At 41.7% G+C, this 20,685-nt stretch overlaps 1 protein-coding gene across 8 annotated transcripts in view; it reads right to left on the bottom strand.

The window, feature by feature from the left end:
• vps13b (vacuolar protein sorting 13 homolog B) overlaps window positions 1-20,685 on the bottom strand; it is a 993,302-nt gene that overhangs the window by 624,713 nt on the left and 347,904 nt on the right. The window contains exon 20 of one of the 8 annotated variants that reach the window (XM_078215659.1): window positions 5,204-5,351. The exons of the other annotated variants lie outside the window; for them this stretch is intronic. Within the exon in view, the coding sequence (XP_078071785.1) occupies window positions 5,338-5,351 (14 nt within the window). The 3' untranslated portion in view covers window positions 5,204-5,337. Of the gene's footprint in view, window positions 1-5,203; window positions 5,352-20,685 lie in introns of those variants that run through there. 8 annotated transcript variants of the gene reach the window in all.

Genomic DNA, 20,685 nt, shown 5'->3' with positions numbered 1-20,685 from the left:
GATACCTTGAAGAGATGAGGTGTCTCCACCTGTAAGAACACTGCATTTTGTCTTCCTCACTGGCAATAATCACACATCATATTAATATAGAGTGAAGTACTGAAAGCGTTGAAGGTTTATGTAAGTATTTTTTCTCTGCTTTGGGCCATGGCAGGGATGAAGAAATGGAAAGGTGCAAATGGTTTCAAATTACCCCCACATCCAAAACTGCAGTTCCCAATATAAGATTATGTGGAACAGCAAGAAATGCTCTCAAGTATAATGAATAATAGTTGAATTCCTAAATGGGCAACAAAGTCTCTTGATACCTTTAAATCATTTGTCATATTTAAACTAAATCGAATAATAAGCTATATAATCTGTTATGTTGTGCTTTCTTACTCCATTATCCAAGGAGCAGTAATTTCACAGAATATTACCCAAATATATGTTAAGTGATTGAACATATGTTCTGATACTGTAAGTTCGAAGGAATTCAGTGCTCAAAGGGCTGATGAAATCTTACTGGGTAAGTGTTGAGGAAAAGGGTATAAACAGTGAGGAAACTGTTAAAGACCATTAGCTTTAATCGTTTGAGGACCGAATGTCTGCTACGGATTTTTGCATTTGATTTTCATTACATAACATCTGCAAAAATCATTGAGAATTTCAGTGCTATAACTTCAAGTAAAATTTGAAAAATGTTTGGAATCAATATAGATATCTTTGCTGACAGTACTTTTTAGTTCCTCTCTTGTAAAGTGGTTTTTCTCCCCTTTAATTTTTTTCCCTTTGGCACGCGCCATTGGCTGCCGAGAAGTAGAACAAGCAAAATGCTCCAGTTCTTGTTGCAAAAACGTCCAAAGAGTATTCTGCGCTTGGAGATTGACTCCTCTTCACAGAGAAACTAGTCACCTTCACTCCGTACCAGTTCCCACTCCACAGATGGCACCTCAATGATGCGGTACAAGTTATTTGTTGATTTGTGTTTGTTGAAACACTGCAAATATCGGCATTTCAGAAATGTGTGTGGAATCCTCAAAGGACACAATAACTGACCAGCAATTGCTTACTCTGCTACCAGCTGTAACGGTAGGAGATAGATTTCCTGCTCGACAATCAAACAAAGGAAAAGGCTAAATGTGGGGAAAATAAAATCCTGCAAGGACCGCCAATAAAGGAACAAATATGGTCTCCCTAAAGAGTTAGAAAGTTGCTCTTTATCCTCATCCTGCTTTATTGCAGTCAGGAGAACCATACAATTCTATAAAGTTTTGAGAAAATAAAATTAGATATTCAGCATATGAAGGGTGAATGAGAACATATTTTTTCCACCTGTAGATAAAATTTTACAGCAGCAAGATACTTGGAACACAATGAATATTTAAATTTCCACATCTGTTTTGGCAAAGAAAGAAGTTCAGGCTGTCAACCAGCAGTCTCTTGTAATTCACTCATCCACTCATAACATGAACCAAACAACTCTAATGAGTGCATTTCTCTGTTATATAAATTGGTGTGGATGGTAGGAAAGTTGAAGCGACTTCTCAAGATAAGTTTCCCAAAATGCTAAAAATACTGATTAAGCATATTATCTTGAACAATGCATTTTGATATCTAATTAATATTCATGCTTATTGTTGAAGCTCTACCATGTGTCTTCCAGGACCACTTGAGAGAATTTTAACTTGAAATACTTGTAGCAAATAGCACTAAAGTACAATAACGTCACAAAGATCATTCAAGGTTTTGAAATACTACAATTTTTCATAAACTGGAAAATATTGTAGTGCGGATTTCCAACATGTTGCTGTAACACGGTAAATCGATTTGCAGTCATCACTCCTTACGCTGATAGGAGCTAAGCTTATAGACGTTGATAGAAAGAGACAGATAGAAGGAGTCGAGTAGCTCTCCACAAGCAGTGAGAATCATTCCCAGACCAGTGTGCGCCTTCTTATAAGTCTGTGTCAGTCACGGCTGCACAGTTTTTCTGGGTCTATGCTGAAGACCAGTATTCCCCAATAAACCACAAGGGTGCCCTCAGGGTTTGAGGAGGCAAATATCCACCATGTGGCTGACTAATTAATCCATCTTGGTAAGGATCTACCTCCCATATTGATAAACCTGGTGGTGTTTGCAGCCCACGTGATGAGGCTGATTTTAATCCAACCTTTCCAGGTGAAATTGTCACCATTGGGTGCAATGTTGGTTTCATGTCTTGCGCGATTTTAATGTCCATATAAGTCAGCAGAAGGTAACTTTTTAGAGAATATAAAACCAGTATTCCATCCAATCCCCTGAGCTTCACATCCACGAAGTTAGGGTAGAACTGCACTTAACTAAGTTCTATAAGAGGAAATTTGCACTGCATTGTTTTGCCTTGTTAATTATGGAGCAACAGCTCCAACTGCTATCCTATACTCTTTCCACAAGAACCAGGCGACAGAAAAAGTCTCAGGAAAGGTGTCAAAAACCGCCTAACCAAGGATAAGATGTGCTACTCACCGTGATGCTTAAAGAGGTATTTCATATTTGCTGCTCCCCTACTGAGAGTTCAAACAAATGCTTATCAGTTATCTATGATCTAACAAGTTAGTATTTTTCTGGGATAGAATCTCTCCAGGCTCCAGTTGGCTTAAAGTTGAAATGCCTGCAAATGAACTGTAAAAGTTAAATATCTATGGATAAGTAGGTAGCCCAATATTCGAATTACTTAAGGGAAATTGCAATGATTTATCAACCAACTTTCACCCATGATGTAGAGATGCCGGTGTTGAACTGGGGCGGGCACAGTAAGACGTCTCACAACACCAGGTTAAAGTCCAACAGGTTTATTGGGAATCACGAGCTTTCAGAGCGCTGCTCCTTCATCAGGTGAGTCATCTGAGGGAGGAGAAGCGCTCCGAAAGCTAGTGATTCCAAATAAACCTGTTGGACTTTAACCTGGTGGTGTGAAACTTCTTCCTGTAACCTCACTCACTAATTGAATTGGAGGCCAATATTCTTCCAAATGAACCTGCAGTGCAATTTGGGAGGTTTTATCTGGATGTACTCCAGGAATAAATCTGCACGTCTAGAGGATTTTGCCAAACCTACATCTAAATTCAGAGTATTTCCCCTGCAATAGAACATTCACATTCCAATCCCATAAACAGAAACTTATCATCATGATTAAGCGCCTCTAAATCACTTAAGTAGAAACATAGAAAGTAGGAGCAGGAGTTGGCTGTTTGGCCCTTTGAGCCTGCTCCACCATTTAGTATGATCACACTGATCATCCAACTCAATAGCTTGATTCTGCCTTCCCCATATATCCTTTGAACCCTTTTGCCCCAAGAGCTAAATCCAACTCTAAATCAAGCTGAGGGGTGATCTTATAGAGGGGCACAGATCAGCTAGATAGTCAATATCTTTTCCCAAAGGTAGGGGAATCTAAAACTAGAGGCCATAGGTTTAAGGTGAGAGGGGAGAGATACAAAAGTTCCAGAGGAGCAATTGTTTCACACACAGGGTGGTGAGTGTCTGGAACAAGCTGCCAGAGGTAATGGTAGAGGCGGGTTCAATTTTGTCTTTTAAAAAGCATTTAGACAGTTACATGAGTAAGATGGGTATAGAGGGATATGGGCCAAATGGGGGCAATTGGGATTAGCTTAGAACATAGAACATAACAGCGCAGTACAGGCCCTTCGGTCCTCGATGTTGCGCCGACCAGTGAAACCAATCTAAAGCCCCTCTAATCTACACAATTCCAATATCATCCATATGTTTATCCAATAACCATTTGAATGCTCTCAATGTTGACAAGTCCACTACTGCTGCAGGCAGGGCATTCCACGCCCTTACTACTCTCTGCGTAAAGAACCTACCTCTAACATCTGTCCTATATCTCTCACCCCTCAATTTAAAGCTATGTCCCCTAATGTTAGCCATCACCATCCGAGGAAAAAGGCTCTCACTATCACTTAGGGGTTTAAAAAAAAGGGCGGCATGGACAAATTGGGCCGAAGGGCCTGTTTCCGTGCTGTAAACCTCCATGACTCTAAGCAACTACGGTTATACATTTTTATTAGCACGGTTTGAAGACACCAGACACCTCACCAAAATGATGTCTGCCATCAATTATACCATCACATTTGTATTTCTCATTAATTACAAAATCAAGGTATCCACAACGTATTGAATAGATATTAAAATAGTCAGAAATTATGTCGTGCACATTTTGAAGAATGACTCGCCAATACAGCACTGAAAAAATAATGCATTGTTGGAGATGACATCTGGCTGCTGTGATGGTGCAATGTATCTCCCTCAATTCATTGTCAACAATGTAATGAGAATTTTAGCTTCCTTTAATGAATCATAGAATCCCTTCAGTGCAGAAGGAGGCCATTCGGCCCATCAAGTCTGCACCGACCACAATCCTGACAGGCCCTATCCCCATAACCCCACATATTTACCCTACTACTCCCCTGACACTAAGGGTCAATTTAGCATGGCCAATCCACCTAACTCGCACATCATTGGACTGTGGGAGGAAACCGGAGCATCCAGAGGAAACCCACGCACACACAGGAAGAATGTGAAAACTCCGCACAGACAGTGACCCAAGCTGGCAATCGAACCTGGGTCCCTGCTGCTGTGAGGCAACAGTGCTAACCACTGTGCCACCGTGCCACATGAAGCATTAACACTTTCTGCAAGTGGACATCATCCCCCCTTCTGCAAGAAGCCATTAAAAGAAAGATTGTTCATTTACACAGTTCATTTCCAAAGTGCTTTATGAAGTGTAATCACTAGTATAATGTAAAGTTTAAAGTTTATTTATTAGTGTCACAAGTAGGCGTACATTAACACTGCAATGAAGTCACTGTGAAAATCCCCTAGTTGCCACACTCCGGTGCCTGTTTGGGTGCACTGAGGGAAAATTTAGCACGGCCAATGCACCTAACCAGCACGTGTTTTGGACTGTGGGAGGAAATCGGAGAACTCGGAGGAAACTAATGCAGACACGGGGAGAATGTACAGACTCCGCACAGATAGTGATCCAAGCGGGGAATTGAGCCTGGGTCCCTGGCGCTGTAAGCCAGCAGTGCTAACTACTGTGCCACCGGAAGCCGGTAGGGAAGTTGTACATTCAATTTGCTCACAAAGGAATGTACTGGTGAGCAGATAATCTGTGCTTTTTAAAGCGATGATGATTGATGAATAAATATCAGCCAGGGCACCAGGTAGCACTCTTCTTCCCTTCTTCAAACTACTTATATTGGATCTTTTACATGAGAAATAAAAGGCTTCGGTTTAACGTCTTATCCAGTTCACTTGAGTTTGGAGGCCAAAAGCAGGTTGGAAGTCTTCTTAAGTCCTATTTTCTGAGGTTGAAGAGAAATGGGATGACGGAAATTAGAAATTGTTTGATGTTCTCAGAAAAAGGCAGTCTACTCCAATGCTTGCAAATTATTCCCTGACCTTAGTAAAGGGAAAAAAGCAATCGGCGACAGGTACTCTAACTGGAGATAGGTTGGATGATATATTGCTGATCATGAAACTGTCAAAGATCGTATTAAAGCTATGTGTTGTGATGACACTGCGGCTTTAAGTGTATTTTTATCCTGGATCAAAATCCTAGAACTCACATCCTAACAGCACCTGGACTGCAGTGGTTCCAGAAGGTGGTAAACCACTACTCTCTCAAGGGCAATTAGGGAGGGACAATAAATATTGGTCCAGCCAGTGATATCTACATCCTGTGAACCAAGAACAAAATGTACGTTGATCTTGCCAGCAAAGTGCAGTTAATGGAGCACAATTCCATAATACAAGAACATGAAGATAATCAGTCCTAGTCACCGACAGTAGTGCCATATCCAGGTGAAACTGTCAAGAGAATTGCCCAATTATCTCCATTCTGGCTAGCCATTTCACCGTAAGCATTCATGAAAATTTAGGACGGCATAGTGGCAAGCACTGCTCCCTCACAGCGCCAGTCCAGTTAAGGCCCTGGGTGACTGTGTGGAGTTCGCACAATCTCCCCATGTTTCCGTGGGTTTCCTTCAGGTGCTCCGGTTTCCTCCCACAGTCCAAAGATGTGTTGGTTTGGTGGGTTGGCCATGTTAAATTGCTCCTTAATGTCCCAAGATGTGTAGGTTAGGGGGATTAGCGTGGTAAATACGTGGGATTGCTGGGATAGGGCCTGGGTAAGATCCTCTGTCAGAATTGGCGCAGACCCAACGGACCGAATGGCCTCCTTCTGCACTGTCGGGTTTCTATGCAAATGCCCCTGTAAAGTTGCCAGTCTGTAATTATACGCTCCCATCAGTGGTGGTGCTGTAGCATCTCAGTTTTACATCTCTCGATTCTTGAACTGCAAGATGAGAGAACCTCGAACCAAGTCCGCTTCTTTGTTTTCTAAAATGATGTACATCTTATGAATTAACTTTAAATAATAAATGCAAAATAAAATGTTTACACCATAAAAGACAGATATGTGAAATGGCAATGTAATGATATCAGCAAACCTTGGCTCAATTATCCTTACTTGCTGTAACCTGACGTTACCTGCACTACCTTTGCTCTTGGCTCCCTGTTTGGAAGACTAATTAACACCAACAACAAAAAAATAATCACTTCTCTCTGCTAACAGAGAAGTCAACAGCATTCAACAAGCAATACAGGCTAAAAATAGAACACAGACCACTGCAACCAACATAGAAAAGCACAGATTGCAGTTTATGCAAACTTACTCTAATATATTTAAACCAACTGTTTCTATTTAAAAAAACTGATTGAAGATAATAAGACAAGTTAATACCCCTGAGTTACAAAAGGGAAAAGATGCCTTTAGTTAATAGACTTCATAAAACACTTCTAAAAACAGCAACACTACAACAATGCCAGAAAGCATGGCCAATGTTGCAACATTAGTTTTGAAACAGCAGGAATAACCTCTCAAACATGTCACAAAGCAGCAATTAGCACCATCAATGGGTGCACATCTAATAGTACATATCTTGACCACTCATCATCCGCCCACGAAAGAAAAATTCCATTGCACTGCCCATTTTCTATGATAAAGGCCAACTCATCCAAATAATCCTGAAAATAAGTGGACTAATAATTTAGGAGGCAGCAGCTGCAGTGATTGATGATTTTAGGCAGTAATTAGATATAATCCCATTTCCTTGTTCCAAATACAGCCACTGCCAGTAGCTGATACAAAAGTTCAAAGTCTTGCAGCTGTTCAGAAAACCAAGTCTGAGCTTCTTAATCTGCTGCATTCCACCTTCCCAGGACTTCTAAAGTCTGCATTCAAGTTATAGTTCCTCCAAATAATCCATATTACCTCTCAGAATAAGGCGGTACGGTAGCACAGTGGTTAGCACGGCTGCTTCACAACGCCAGGGACCCGGGTTCGATTCCCACTGTGTGGAGATTACACGTTCTCCCCGTGTCTGCGTGGGTTTCCACCGGTTTCCTCCCACAATCTGAAAGACGTGCTGGTTAGGTGCATTGACCCGTACAGGCGCCCGAGTGTGGTGACTAGGGGAATTGCACAGTGACTTCATTGCCATGTTAATGTAAGCCTTACTTGTGACGAATAAATAAACTTTAACTTTAAGACTGAATGCTCATCCTTTTACTTATCAACTATTGTATACTTAAAAGTTTCTATTAGTTAACATTGGAATAATAGAAACATAGAAATTAGGAGGTATAGGCCAAGCGGCCCTTCGAGCTTGCTCCGCCATTCAACATAATCATTATTGAACCTTGACATCAATACCATATTCCCACTTCTTCCCCATACCCTTGATACCCTTGATACCATTGAAATCCAAAACATTATCTATCGTTCTTGAATATATTTAGTGACGTGGCCTCCACAGCCTTCTAATGGTAAAGAATTCCACAGGTTCACTACCTTTTGCGTGAAGAATTATTTTCCTCCTCTCAGTCCAAAATGATCTATCCCAAATCCTGAGACTGTGTCCCTGGTTCTAGTTTCCCCCAACCAGGGAAAACATCCGCCCTGCAGCTAGTCTGCTCAGACCCGTTTAGAATTTTATACATTTCAAATAGATGGCTTTGCCCTAATATTATTAAACCAGAACTCTCTAGTTACAATTTAACATGGTTGGGCTACATTATGAAAAGGTTAAGAATACTTACAAGTGATATCAAGGCCTCAAAATTTAAACCACTAAATCCACAGATGGTCCTATGAACATAAGAAATAGGAACAGAAATAGGCCATACGGCCCCTCAGGTCTGCTTAGCCATTCAATTAGATCATGGCTGATCTGTTTGTGTTCTGAATTCCACATTCCCATCTACTCCGATAACCTCTGACTTTCTTGCCCAAGAATAATCTATCTATGCCCACCTTAAAAATATTGCACTGCCTTCTGAGGCAGACAGTTCCAAAGTCACACAATCCTCAGATTTTTTTCCCCCTCAACTCTGTCCTAAAAGTGCAATCCCTAACTGTTTCCCCTAGTGGAAACATTTCCATGTCTACCTTGTCAAGACTGTTCAGGATCTTGTATACTTCAATCAATTCACACCCTCACTCTTACAAACTCCAATGGAAATAAAACCAGTCTGTCCAACCTTTCCTCATAAGCCAACCCACTCGTTCCAAGTATCAATCTGGTGAACCTCCTCTGAAATGCCTCCGAAACTTTTAAATCATTCCTTAAATAAGGAGACCAAAATCAAAATGTGGTTTCAGCAATGCCCTGTATAACTGAGCATAACACCCTTCCTTTTATGTTCAATTCCAGTTGTAATGTAGGATAACATTAAATTAACCTTCTTAATTACTGACGAGGCAGTGGTATAGTGGCATTGTCATTGGATCAGTAATCTAGTAATCCTGGGTAAAGCCCTGGGGACCCGGGTTCGAATCCCACCACAGCAGAGATTGGAATTAGAATTCAATAAAAAAAATATGGAATTAAAAGCCTAAACGACGGTTTTTAAGGAAATCTTCAGTTCCTTCCCAGGTCTATTCTACATGTGACTCCTGACCACAGACCCTTAAATGCCTTCTGAAATGATTTAGTTCAAGGGCAATTAGGGATGGGCCTAGCTAGCAACGCCCACATTCCATAAATGAATGAGAAAAAAATTGCTGTACTTGCATACTAACCTTTTGTGACTAGAACACCCAGATTCCTTTGCACCTTGGAATTCTGCACCCATTATTTGTAATATCCTGCTTTTTCATACTATTACAATCCTGTGCCTTTAAGAAATGTATTTTAACTATGTTTCTTCGAAGGTTTTTCAAGCAGGTCCTCGCATTTTATTGACACTGTTTTGCCTGTAACCGATGCCGTCTAATTATTACTGAAGCAATATAATGGACGTCATGTTTATTTTTAATCTGGACTAATGCAATGTCCTGGGGTTTTATGATCCTTTGAGGATTGCTGAGTGGAGCTTGATTTGGGATGATTGACAGGTCAGGGGGACAGTTGTTTTCCACAGGAAAGTCCAAGGCTTTAGTTTCATTTTTCTCAGATGCTGTTTTGACTTGAGACAGAAAGCAGTGTCTCGGTCTCTGTCACTCCAGAGGCATGCTGAAAGTTGCAGGACTGGGAAGCCTCAGAGTTTTAATCCAACATTGAAAGGACCAATTCACAGCAGGTTTTAAAAAAGTTGAAAACCCAGCATCACGTGAGCATACTTGCTTTTTGTGCCAAGTCTAGGAAGAGATGTATGTTTGTGCGATGTTGTTTGACTTGGAACATCATAGGTAGATAGCTGTAAGGAATTATACTGTATTGTGTTTAATTCCTGTAACTGGTACAAGTTATGCTAAATCTTTTTATTTTATTTTAACTGTTTTCTTAAGTAACCTTTGTTTGATAAAAGCTTCCTAGTGAGTCACTTGCATCATACCTAGAGTGAAACACCTTATGCTCACCCATGCCAAATTCAAATGTAAAAACCGAGGGTCTGGGCTATCTTCAGAAAACACCTTGGAGTTTCTGGTCTGAGTCTTAACAATTCTTCCTGTCAAAGTGAACAACTTCACCTTTGCCCACATTTACTCCAACCGCCAGACGGTCATGAAAATACAATTGACATTTTTACTTTTTTTGGAAGTAACTTATACTTTTTAAATAATCAAATTTGTGCTTCAAGTAAAATATTTCTCTTTATCAAATACCATTTTCAACAATTAAAATAAGCTCTTTTTTGGAATGTACTTCCGTCTCACCAATGGATGTTCATCCTTCTCATAATCCACCTGAATCCATCTGATTCAATTTTCACCCACTCCACACAACTCCCAGCACCAAATCAAAGTAATAAACAATGTACATCCAGTATTATGCATCCCCATCCCGTTTCAAAAGCTCTGCATGGCCATAATAGCTCAATAGGACTGCCAATGCTTAGTTCCATTTTCCCCGATCTGATCATAGCCAGAACAGAAGTTCACCAGCATGTTCCACCATTCAACGGAATCATGGCTCATCTGCGACCAAACTCCATTTATTCACCTTTATCCTTATCCTTTAATATGTTTATGTAACAAAAATCTATCAATCTCAGATTTAAAATTAACAATTGAACGAGCGTTAATTGCCATTTGCAGGAGAGTTCCAAACTTCTGACAACCATTGTGTCAGAATGTTTCCCAATTTCACTCTTGAAATGTCTTGTTCTAATTTTTAGACCATGCCCTCTAGTTCTAGACTCCAGTGGAAGTAGGGCAAATAAAATAAAAGGATAAATAATACAAACTATCTGTCCTCCTTAATACATTCAAAATTAATTTGACATTTTTATTCATTTGTGGGACATGAGCGCCATTGGCTGGCCAGCATTTATTGCCCATCCCTAGTTGCCTGAGGGCAGTTGAGAGTCAACCACATTGCTGTGGCTCTGGAGTCACATGTAGGCTAGACCAGGTAGTGACAGCAGATTTCCTTCCCTGAAGGACATTAGTGAATCAGATGGGTTTTTCCGACAATTGACAATGGTTTCATGGTAGATTCTTAATTCCTGGGTTTTTTTAAAAATTGAATTCAAATTCCACCATCTGCTGTGGTAGGATTCGAATCCGGGTCCCCAGAACATTCGCTAAGTTTCTGGATTAATAGTCTAATAATAATATCACTAGGTCAGAGTCCCCATCGGTTCATCTCTTAACTTTCTAAATTCCTGGAATACAATAGAATTCCTTACATTTCTATATTCCTTCAGTTCTGTGGAAGGGTAATTCAGACTCAGAACGTTAACTCTGTTTCTCTCCACAGATGCTGCCAGATGTGCTGAGTTAATCCAGCATTTTCTATTTTTATTTCAGATTTCCAGCATCCACAGTATTTTGCTTTTATCTTAGTTTTGTGCAATCTCTCCTCATAATTTAACCTTTAGAGTCCACTCCCCCCAAGGTTAATATATCCTTTCTGAGATATTACAGAACCAACTACATGGAGTTATAACAGCATCGGAGGAGATAACCCTGACCTCCAAGAACCGACCCAGTTACAAAAGCAAAACGGTGCAGCTGCCGGAAATCTTGAATAAAAGCAGAAATCTGGAAGCAACCGTCCAAAGAGAAAATAAGTTCATGATTCAAGTCTGTCTCCTTACATTTCTAACTTGATTTGATTTATTGTCACATATATTAGTGTACAGTGAAAAGTATTGTTTCTCGCGCGCTATACAGGCAAAGCATACCGTTCATAGAGAAGGTAACGAGAGTGTGCAGAATGTAGTATTACAGTCATAGCCAGGGTGTAGAGAAAGATCAACTTAATGCAAGGTAGGTCCATTCAAAAGTCTGACGGCAGCAGGGAAGAAGCTGTTCTTGAGTCGGTTGGAACGTGACCTCAGACCTTTGTATCTTTTTCCCGACGGAAGAAGGTGGAAGAGAGAATGTCTGGGTTGTGTGGGGTCCTTTATTATGCTGGCTGCTTTTCTGAGGCAGCGGGAAGTGTAGACAGAGTCAATGGGTGGGAGGCTGGTTTGTGTGATGGATTGGGCTACATTCACAACCTTTTGTAGTTCCTTGCAGTCTTGGGCAAAGCAGGAGCCATACCAAGCTGTGATACAACCAGAAAGAATGCTTTCTATGGTGCACCTGTAAAAGTTGGTGAGAAGCTTTTCCCAGTTCGGATGAAATCAGATTTAAGGGGTGATTGAGGAGCGAAACATGCAGCTGCTAGAAATCTGATGTAAAAACAGAAAATATTGGGAGTGCTCAGCTGGTCCGGTTAACTTGTCTTTCTGCCACAAGGTACCAGTGCCAAGCCTGATCACAATGATGAAGAACATTCATGGGGCATCAAACACACTGACCACCTCTAACAACCAATGCATCCCTGCTTGCTTGATGCATCGGTGTACAGCTGAACGGCAATGGTGAAAATCTTCCCCAAGACGGTTTAAACGACCCTGCAGCAAAGAACTTTAGGGAATAGGTGCAGAAATTGGCAGTGCCATGCCCAATGATGGTAATGGCCTCCAGGATCAGGAGCTGCAAGCTGCATATTCTGTACTGTTTTGTGAATGAAATGTAATGGCCACACACATTGTTTAGCTTTAGGTTTCTTTGATTGATTTATACAAATATCTTGTATTTCAGGGGTTAAAATAAAATCCTGCTCTGTAAAGGTACCTTGTTAATAGATTCTTCCATTCTTTTGTAGGATCTCATTTACTAGAATACAGTACAACAAAACTGTGTGCACATAGCTTGTGCATTTGTTTTTATTAGCTGTAGCCACTTTACAGAATTTCTGATTTATTAAAAAGATTAGAATTTAGAAGTCATAAAACATTGTTCCCGAAACAGCTCCTGGTGGTACTTATTACGATCAATGCAAAGCCTATGTAATGACAGGCATATTATACTTATAAGCAGACATTAAGCTCCAAACAGACTCCCTTTGCAGCAGATCAGCAAATACAATATAACATGCTGGGAGACTGGCAAATATAAGAAGCTTCCTGAAAGCCCTGAGAATGGTCTTAAATTACATAAAATTTACAACACAGAAATAAGCCATTTGGTGTTTATGCTTTATTCAAGCCACCTCCCACCATATCTCATCCAACTCTATCATCAGAACCTTCTATTCCTTTCTCCCTCATGTGTATATTTAGCTTCCACTCAAATGTATCTGTGCCATTAGCCTCAACTACCCTTTCTGATAGCCAGTTCCACATTCTCACCACTCTCTTGGCAAAGAGGTTTCTCCTCAATTCTCAATTGGATTTACTAGTGACTATCTTGGCCCGTAATTCCCATGAATGCCAATGAGTGATGGATTTATTTTCACTTCAAATCCAAATTCAGGTCGGGTTAGACTGAAGGAGCCCAGGGGCTCCAGAAGTGTAAAAGGTGTAGAACAAAGGAGGACATGCCCCCGTTTTACAGGGCATCGTCAATTCGAGCCCTGTCAGGGGTGGGGGGGGAGGTTCCTGGGGGCTTGGGAGGTATCCCATGCGGTGCTCAGTCTGAGTCTTTAAAATAGTTACTCTGAAGTTAGAAGTGCAACGTCCATGTCCCACGAACGAATAAAAACAAATTGTCCAGAGGAAGTTAGCCCTTCTCCACATTTGCCCAATAAAACCTTATGTGGAAACTTCCAAGACGGATTTCCCAGCACACATGTGGGTTACCCCTCAAATCCCAAGCTGACGAGCCAGGACGTTTGGCCACTTGTATTTATAGCAGACAGGTATGGACTCCTTTCAGCTGCTACTCCTGCCCCGACAATCACCGCCTCCAACAAGTGGAAACATTGGGTGGAACTTTCCACCCATTCACGCTGGTGGGATTTTCTGGTCCCGCTGCAATGAATGGAGATTTGTCGGAATGCCAAATTTTCCGTCAGCCATGATCAAAATGAATGGCAGAGCAGGCTCGAAAGGCCAAATAGCCTATTCCTGCTTCTATTTTCTTATGTTTCTATTATCAACTATCTGCTGGTACAGGCAGAGACAAAAGAACCTTCAGGGAGCTCTTCAATTGTCCTGCCCAGCATTCCTCCATCAGCCAGCACAGCAAAGAAATCAAATCGGCTTGTTAGTCATATCATTGAGTTGTTTGTGAGATCTTGCAGCGTGCAATCAGTTTTCACACTTGCGAAATACTTTAAAGACATGATAACGGTTTATAAATGTAACCTTCTTTGTTTACCAACTTCAACGTAAAATGAATTGGAGATATAAATATCTGTGATTCCAGAGGTGGAAAGGATCCCAGTGTCCCTATATAATACTGTTATTACCCATCACCACTGGCTACCTATAGTGAAGTGACACTTACTTACTACTTGCCAATAACTGGTTGTTAAATGAATAATAATTGTGCGTGCATGTGCCTATTTCAATGTTTGACAGCAAAAAAAAAATTTTTTTTTAAGTTTTAAGTTTATTGATCAATGTCACAGTAGGCTTATATTAACTCTGCAATGAGGTTACTGTGAAAATCCCCTAGTTGCCACACTCTGGCGCCTATGCGGGTATGAGGGAGAATTTAGCATGGCCGATGCACCTAACCAGCACCTCTTTCGGACTGTGGGAGGAAACCGGAGCACCCGGAGGAAACCCATATGCAGACACAGGGAGAACATGCAGACTCCACATAGACAGTGACCCAAGCTGGAAATCGAACCCAGGTCCCTTGCGCTGTGAGGCAGCAGTGCTAACCACTGTGCCACCGTGCAACTTTGCCAATACTAAAAGTTACATACAGGCACTTGTGTCTTGCTGAAATATCTGAAGCAAGCATCCAAAACAGTTGAAAGCCAAACATATGAATGGGATTCAATCGGTGCAGGAAACAAAAATACCTCAAACACATGGTGATTGAAGTCAATTCTGTACATCACCTACTTGGTGAGGTTCTTACTTCCCATCGGACTTGTACTCATTCTTATAAAGCAACAAAAAGGCTTTTAAAGTAATTATGTGTTCAAGTGTGGTCCCCCTACAAGCTGCAAAGTAATAAAAAGGATCCTGTGACCTTTTCTCACATAATCCCATTTACCATATTTAAATGAAGATTATACAGCACTCAGCATCCATATTCCCACAAGTTGCTGTTATGGTAAAGAGATCAAACCAAAAGCTCCTACACAACATCTTTAAAATTTGTTCTGCTTTCCATGTATTTGATTAAATGTTACATTTTTAAATCTTATGGTTCTGACAAAGGCATAAATCTTTCACAGCTGCTGCTTTACTCTGCAAACACATGTAACTTTCTTCTTGAAATCTACCATCATAAAATCCCACAGGACCAGGTCAGTGGAACACCTGCAATTCTTCATTCAGTCTACAGCACAATGTCTAAAACCAAAAGTAACTCTAATAGTTTCAGTGCCTTGCTGCAGCTACATTTTTCACAAATTCCCGTGAACAAATGCTGCAAGCATGAAATCATCCAGGCAACTCTGTCATCAAGAGGATAACGTTTTCCCCCCCTCCCTCCACTCCCTGTAGCAGAAATCCAGTGGGAGCAAGTCGAAAAAACTGACAGCAATTACAAAACAACAGCACTTGGTGCAATCTCCGGGGAAAGCTAAGGAAATGTATCACGGCACATTGGAATAACTTTCACACGTTTTTAATGAAATCAAGATTTTTAATTGAGGAAATCATCATTGCTATGGTTGGATTGGAAATTAAAATATCACTGTTGTATCTTCATCTCCTCTTAGTTGAAATCCTTTTGCAGTATCCTGGGGCACACAGAACCGCTGATTCAAAAAGATAAACTTTTGATTCTGCCTATTCTGGTTTCTCCCAAGGACTGTGTGACATCAGGTAGGGTGAGGGATGAGGAAAACAGCATCATAACTGATGCGAGAAGCTGTATTTTTTTTCCTGTACCTCCTGTCAATTTTGCGTGCAAAGTGTTAGACCCGTTTGATCTCATCATTCCAGAACAGTACTTGCAAACATTTTTCCCACTGTGACCCCATTTTGGGGCTTTGAAAATTGCTGTGACCCCATAGCAGTGGTAGGCAACCTGCAATCCATGAGTCACATGCAGCCTGTCAGGCTTCTGCGTGCGGCCCACGAGACATTGCCCATGTGTAGGGTTCCCAGATTCTTCTGGTTTCCGTCTGCGTGATTTTTTTCCTATTGTACGACTGAAGTGATACACGTGAAGAAAGGTGAGGTACGTGCTGACTGCACACGACGTTGATTGTGAGCACCAGGTGCTCCCTCTGCGTTCAAAGCACAAATATGTATTTTGTTTATATCATTTCAAGTTGATAGTTCTATTAATAGATGAATGATTAAGCATTTTCTATAATGTGTTATGAAATATTTGGCTTGTATTAAATGTATTTAACCTTATTCATGGGGTCATGGTTAGTGAACAAGCCAGATTTCAAATTTTGCGACCCACTGAGATGAAGAAGGGCCACATACGGGGCCCACTCACTAGCCGAGGTTGCCCACCACTGTGAGAGCAAGAGGTGGTGGGCTGTCAGAGTGGGGACTTTTGATTTGATTTATTGTCACATGTATTAGTATGACAGTACACTTGAAAGTATTGTTTCTTGCGCACTATACAGACAAAGCAAATCGTTCATAGAGAAGGAAAGGAGAGAGTGCAGAATGTAGAGTGCAGGTGTAGAGAAAGATCAGCTTAGTGTGAGGTAGGTCCATTCAAAAGTCTGATGGCAGCAGGGAAGAAGCTGTTCTTGAGTCGGCTGGTACGTGACCTCAGAATTTTGTATCTTTTTCCTGACGGAAGAAGGTGGAGGAGAGAATGTCCGAGGTACGTGGGGTCTTTGATTATGCTGGCTACTTTTCCGAGGAAGCAGGAAGTGTAGACAGAGTCAATGGATGGGAGGCTGGTTTGCGTGATGGATTGGGCTACATTCATGACCCTTTGTAGTTTCCTGCAGTCTTGGGCAGAGCAAGAGCCATACCAAGCTGTGATACTACCAGAAAGAATGCTGTCTGTACTGTACCTGTAGAGTGGAAAGCTATGAGAACAAGGGGTTAGTTGGGGGGGGGGGGGGGGGGGGAGGAGAAGAGCTGAGAGCGAGGGGAGGGGGTGGTAAGAGTGAGGGGGTTGTTTGAACAGCAGTGTTTTTAGATAAAAAGCACCAATCATGTCACTGGCTCTTTTTGGAACAGAAATCAGGCCTGATAGATCAGTCCATTAGGTAACGTCCACCATTTAAAAAAAACAAAATTTAATGGTGCTTTGCAGTTGTTACCACTTGATCAGATGTCCATGACAGCCACGACTACCTCGGAGATTGCAACCTCAGAATTCTTTCTCGAAACCCAGTTTGGGAAGCCCTGTTCTGGAGGCTGTGCAAATTGCTATTGTTATTGAATCCCAAACCTATTGTTTCTGCCTTTAGAACATCAGTCCCGTAACCAGGTTGCAACCAGTTTACCTAGAAATCCAGCTGTCGCTTGCCTTTTTAAAACAAGTACGTTCCATTGTCTGTCCAAAGCTTTACCGTGAAATTGCAGAACAAATTACCATGACAGTTTTTTAAAACGGACTGGATGAATTCCTATCAGAAAAAGAGTTTACGCTGCTATCAAAGAGAGAAAGAACTTGCGTTTATATCACATATTTATGGCCTCAGTGCATTGCAAAGTGCTTCACAGTCACAGTAGGACTTTTAGTTTCAGAAATTAATTCCAGAATCACACTATGAAAACTGGTGGCAAGAGCAGGTTCGACGGGTCAGTGAGTTTCTCTGGCCCAGCACAAGACTACTGGAACTCTGAAGTAACCAGAATATTTATTCCAACACTACACTTGTATTAACTGATCACATCCAACGTGGAATCTATAGATTCAACATTAACGCCTTTCAAATTGAAGTGAGTAGCACAAGTACAAAGCATTGATGGAAAAGTAGAAGCAAAGAACATGGTAAAGAGGAGAGAAGAAAATTACAAATATAAACAAGTGACAAACTATAATTTGGCAAGTGTTTAGTTAATTAGTATTGATGCATTGTATACATTTGCAGGAAATGGTTTAACTTGTCCAATGTTTCTTATGTAATTGACATTAGCTGTTATGTTTACTGGAGTCAAAGATCTTGCTGATGGCCCTGTTCCTACAAGTTCAATGATGCAGTGTTTCGTAGAAGTATTAACTATTTCAAACTTTATATCAGGTTTCCATTCACAACAAGAAAGCAGTTCCTAAAACAGAGCTAGACAGCCGAGCACTTGTAAAGTTCAAATTCCTCCATGGTAAGTTTGCAAAAATACATGTATTCAGTCAATGGGGAAAAAGATATCCAACAAGAGCTGCATGTTGTTGTGAACATCCAACTGTATCATTATAATATTTTAAAGAAAGGAACCGGTCAGGCCAACCTGAACTGAATCACAACAGTTCCAGAACACCACGTTTGACATTTTGGAGGCCTCTGAGGTACCTAATGATTTGAAGTTTAAAAGTTTAAAGTTTATTTATTAAACTTAGTCATAAATAGGCTTACATTAACACCAAAATGAAGTTACTGTGAAAATCCCCGAGTCGCCACACTGCAGGCGCCTGTTCGGGTACACTGAGGGAGAATTTAGCATAGCTCATGCACCTAACCAGCACATCTTTCAGACTGTGGGAGGAAACCGGAGCACCCGGAGGAAACCCACGCAGACACGGGGAGAATGTGCAAACTCCACACAGACAGTGACCCAAGCCAGGAATCAAACCCGGGTCACTGGCGCCGTGAGGCAGCTGTGCTAACCACTGTGCAACCGCCTCAACCTTCTGAGAAAACTGCTATTAATCTCGATACTTACTGAGGACTGCTACCTCAACTGTTCCAGAGTTTTGGACTCCAATTTTCTACTGACTACCCAATTAAAGTGTTCATCACTTTTTGCACAAAAACAGACTACCTGAGTTCAGTCTTTGAATTTGGCTTACACCAGTACTTCCCCTGTCCCCAGTTGTGATAGAAATGAAGTAGCACACAGGATTAACTTCATCTATTCCACTTTGTACCCTTGATAGATCTACAATTTCCCCTCTCAGTCCCCTCTTTTCAAGGATGAAGAGTTCAAGCTTTCCGAACATTTTTACTTGATAAATCACTTTTCTGACATTAGGAATCAGCCTTCTGGCTCTTAGATGTGTTCTGGTGAACAGAACTGCTTGCGGTATTCAGGACACAGCCTAAATGAGAACACTAAATAGCTTCAGCATGATGGCCTCAGATTTATGCTTTACTGATTTGGCACTGTGGCTCAGCATTCCATTTGCTTCGCTGATTACTGCTCCTGCATGACTGGCCACAGTCAGTGTTGAATCCACTATCTCTTCCAGATGTCTTCCAACTTCACCCCTCGTTATTTGAGTAATGTGCTCAGTAATAATTAAGAAAGCATTTGATAAGGTGCCACATTAAGGGTTACTGCGGTTCATAGTGTAGGGGTAACGTATTAGCATGGATAGAAGACTGGGTGGCCAATGGAAACAGAGAGCAGACACAAATGGGTCATTTTCTGGTTGGCAAGATTGAAACATTCAAGATCCTAAGGGGGTCTTGATAGGGTGGATGCGGAAAGAAGGATGTCCTCATGTGGGAGAATCTAGAACTAGGGATCACTGTTTAAAAATAACGGATCACTCATTTAGGGCAGAGATGAGGAAAAGTATTCTCTATAAATTTTCACTTATTCTTCCTCTTATATGTCACAGCTCAGTCCATTAATAAGTATTTCTCAGTATTTTCCATAACTTTACTGCTTCTTCAGTGCCAGGGGGCATTGCTAGGCCATTGCTTGGCCATATCACTCTCCCCCGGGGCCTATATTCACCTTTAGACCCCCCTCCACCCCTCCAGGCTATACACACTTTTATGTCCACCCCACCCCCCGGAGAGACCCCCACAACGTGTTCATGCCTAGATGGACATGTTGTAAATGGCGCCGATCTGACATCACGCCAATGCTGGCTGAATATCTGGTGAGTGGAAGTCCTGGAGAGAGTGCTCGCTGATGACATGCTAATATATTAAAATGAACTTCCTAGGGATCCCATGGCATGTTTCACGCTACTCCGCCGGCGAGGGGGCTGGAAGATCGGAACTCGAAATCTCTCCAGGTTTTGAACGCACACCGCCATTCAGGCAGACGGACAGCGCAGGCTCAAATTCATCCCCTCACCGGAATTCACCATGGAATCGGAGCGGGCGAGGGGCAGACAACAGAAATGTCCGTTGACCTCGGGCAAGGATTTCCAGTCTCGCTCGAGGGAGGCTGTAAAATCCCGGCCCCTGTGTCTTTGCAGTGTAATACCATTCACTGGATGCTGAAGGATTTGTCAGTCCACTTTTCCAACATTTAGAAACATAGAAAAACTACAGCACAAAACAGGCCCTTCGGCCCCACAAGTTGTGCCGAACATATCCCTACCTTTTAGGCCTACCTGTAACCCTCCGTCCTATTAAGTCCCATGTACTCATCCAGGAGTCTCTTAAAAGACCCTATTGAGTTTGCCTCCACCACCACTGACGGCAGCTGATTCCACTCGCCCACCACCCTGTGTGTGAAAAACTTCCCCCTAACATCTCCCCTGTACCTACCCCCCAGCACCTCAAACCTGTGTCCTCTCGTAGCAGCCATTTCCACCCTGGGAAAAAGCCTCTGAGAGTCCACCCGATCCATGCCTCTCAACATCTTATACACCTCTATTAGGTCTCCTCTCATCCTACATCTCTCCAAGGA

This window comes from Mustelus asterias, chromosome 7, assembly GCF_964213995.1.
Source record: "Mustelus asterias chromosome 7, sMusAst1.hap1.1, whole genome shotgun sequence".
Classification (NCBI taxonomy): domain Eukaryota; kingdom Metazoa; phylum Chordata; class Chondrichthyes; order Carcharhiniformes; family Triakidae; genus Mustelus; species Mustelus asterias.
This window is presented reverse-complemented; position numbering and strand designations above follow the sequence as displayed.